The 2817-nt window shown below is 31.8% G+C and overlaps 1 protein-coding gene across 1 annotated transcript; it reads right to left on the bottom strand.

The window, feature by feature from the left end:
- Positions 1 to 300: 300 nt before the first annotated feature.
- LOC18991978 (putative F-box protein At1g30925) lies at positions 301 to 1359 on the bottom strand. The gene has a single exon (XM_006415323.1). It carries the CDS (start codon positions 1357 to 1359, stop codon positions 301 to 303), a length of 1059 nt encoding a protein of 352 aa, XP_006415386.1.
- Positions 1360 to 2817: the final 1458 nt, after the last annotated feature.

The following is a 2817-nucleotide window of genomic DNA, read 5'->3' as shown; positions in this document are numbered from 1 at the left end:
TTAGAACTTAAGAGATGGAACCTTGATGAGATTAACATGGATTCTGAAGAGCTATCACCTTTGTCATGATTAGTAGATATGTAACAATACATACAAAAGTAGATAAACAATTAAAACAATGATACTATAAGTGGTCTTAAAAGAACCTCTAGAGTTTTTATCATTATGAAAAGAGAGTTTTATTGAGAAAAAAAAAACCAAAATAATGCGGGATCAAACATTATATTGCTTTCAAGGAAAGTGCAATACAATTAGAACATGGAGAAGAAAAGCAACGTCACAACGAAACTAGCTAAGACTCTATTTTAAAAAGTTTAAATTCTCCACATGGTCTGCAAAAGCGTAAACTCTACCACGATTCTCACCAAAACCTTGAATTTCAAATTTTTGAAGAGTATTACTTTCAGGATTGAAATAGAAAACGTTAAAACGTTTAGATGTATACATCTCCGACAAAATAATTTCACCTGTATTTGTCATCCCAAGGACGGAAAAATTGCGTACAACTTCATTCTCAGGCAAAGTGTAGACTTTTTTCGACCATTCCTGTTTCTCGACATCCTCTAGAACCCACACACACAACTCAAGGGTATTGCTATCGACATCATGCTTCCAATCAATCCCACCTAACTTACCCTTATAGTTTATCAGATTAGTTTCCCAAAATCCTTTTCCGTCAATAAAATTAAATTTCTCAGACCTAACATCAAAACAAACTATCCTATTGACACGAGTTGCATCAACGTAAGTGCAAACTAGGTAATACAAAACCCCATTAATGCATATCCCTTTACCCCAAGACTCATGGATGAAGAACTCATAGGGGAAGGGACATTGGATCTTCCTCCAACTCATTTCTCCAGTTCCTAATGTCATAACTCTATGACGATCACTAGCCAATACCTTGAATTGTTTACCAATTGGATCAAACCCTAAAAAGCTTATCGACTTTCTGTACTTTCTCAGTTTAGCTAAACTCTGTCCCGTGATAGGATTACATATCGACATATCAGGGAAATAGATCAAACCAGATGCATAGCTGCAAGTGTATCGTTTTGTGTCTTTAGAGAACTTTGTATGAACTTCAGCTGCTACTACAAGAGACGACTTGTCATACGGATTATGATGCTGAGGCAACGAGAAGAAGCACCACTCACTTTCTCGTTCCACCGCGAATAAGAGACGTGGACGAGCCGAGGATCTGGACAGGAACAACTTGGTGAAATATGGACGGTGAAGCATGACCCTCCATAATTTCGAGAGGCTACGAAACCTACCAACTGACTTCGCTGGCAATCTTGAGAATATCTCGGTAATGAGATCAGTCGGGAAGGAATCCAAGTTTACCCTTCCTTTCATCGAATTGAAAGAACGTTTATTACCTTGGAACATGGTGGCTTGTATGGTAAGCAAGTTTGTTCGAATTGATTAGGTTGGAGATGAAACCCTATTATGAGGAAGACTAATGAAGGATGAGCAAGGCAATAGTTACGAGAAAAAATCTTATCTTATATATATATATATATATATATATATATACTAATAAAAGTTGAAGCTAAATATTTTTAAGGGTGTCCACATAGAATTAAAAAAGGCAATTCTATTGGTTCACATTAACAATCAAAAATAAGGAAAATTTACAAATTTTTAATATTATTGTTAAATAAATAAATTAAAAAAATTTACAAATTCTAATTATTTCTGAATATAAATTTTTTATTGGTCCACCTCAACATTGAAATTTTTTTTTTTTCAAATTCCATTATTATTTTATAAAATTATTAAAGATAAAGAAATTATATATAAAATTTTTGTTAATACTAAAAACAAAAATAAATAATATTAATATAGAAAATTTTAAATTTAAATTAGATGTATATACACATATTTAGAGATTCTTACATTAGTATCCAAATTTTTTTCACATAACTATAATAATTTTTAAGTTTTTTTCTGTGTTTACAACCATTTCAAATTAAAAAAAAACAAAAAAAATAGAGTTAGGTTTCACAAAAAAATGAGTCATTACAACGTAAAATAACCAACTTGACTAAACTATAAGTTTACTATTAGCTAAATTACAAAGAATATAATGAAACGAGATATAAACAAAGCCATTACAAGCTGCTTTAATATCGAAAAAGAGACCGAAAAATAAGATTGGCCACCGAATTTGAGAAGAATGATAAATTTCAAGCAATCCGAGAAACATGTCAAGTGATTGATACTCGACACTTTTAAAAAACAAAGCACTGAAAATAGAGAAAGAGGTTCCGTCATTAAGACCAAGGCGATTAAGGTATTTGAGGAAGATTTTTGAAATAACATGGCATCTGATACGGTTTTAACAACCTAACATTAAGCACAAAGGTAATAATTAGCTGACCAAGAAGCATCCAAATACATTCGGTAAGCCTCAAAAACAAGGAGGCGAAACCAAAATTATAACACTTTTGAAAAACGAAGCACTAAAAATAGAGAAAGAAGTTTTGTCATTAAGCCGAAGATTGAGGTATCTGAGGAAGATTTTTGAAATAACATGATATCTGATGGGGTTTTAACAACCTAACATTAACCAAAAAGATAACAATTAGCTAACCAAGGAGCATGCGAATACATTCGGTAAGCCTAAAAACAAGGAGAGACCATAATCACTTGCCTCGTGTGGGATCTTCCAGCTTTGATTTCTAAATTTATTATTAAACAAAAAAATTAAAAGCTATATGCCTCTAAGAATGTCCACATATGATGTAAAAGTTCAATTTGATTGGTTTACATCAATATTTAAAATTAGAAAAATTTTCAAAATTTAAAATT

The sequence above is a fragment of the Eutrema salsugineum genome, unplaced genomic scaffold (genome assembly GCF_000478725.1).
Source record: "Eutrema salsugineum unplaced genomic scaffold, Eutsalg1_0 scaffold_5, whole genome shotgun sequence".
Classification (NCBI taxonomy): Eukaryota; Viridiplantae; Streptophyta; class Magnoliopsida; order Brassicales; family Brassicaceae; genus Eutrema; species Eutrema salsugineum.
This window is presented reverse-complemented; position numbering and strand designations above follow the sequence as displayed.

What these genes read in the sequence shown, in the direction of transcription:
- LOC18991978 (XM_006415323.1), bottom strand. Translation starts at nt 1,359, where the DNA reads ATGAAAGGAAGGGTAAACTTGGATTCCTTCCCGACTGATCTCATTACC.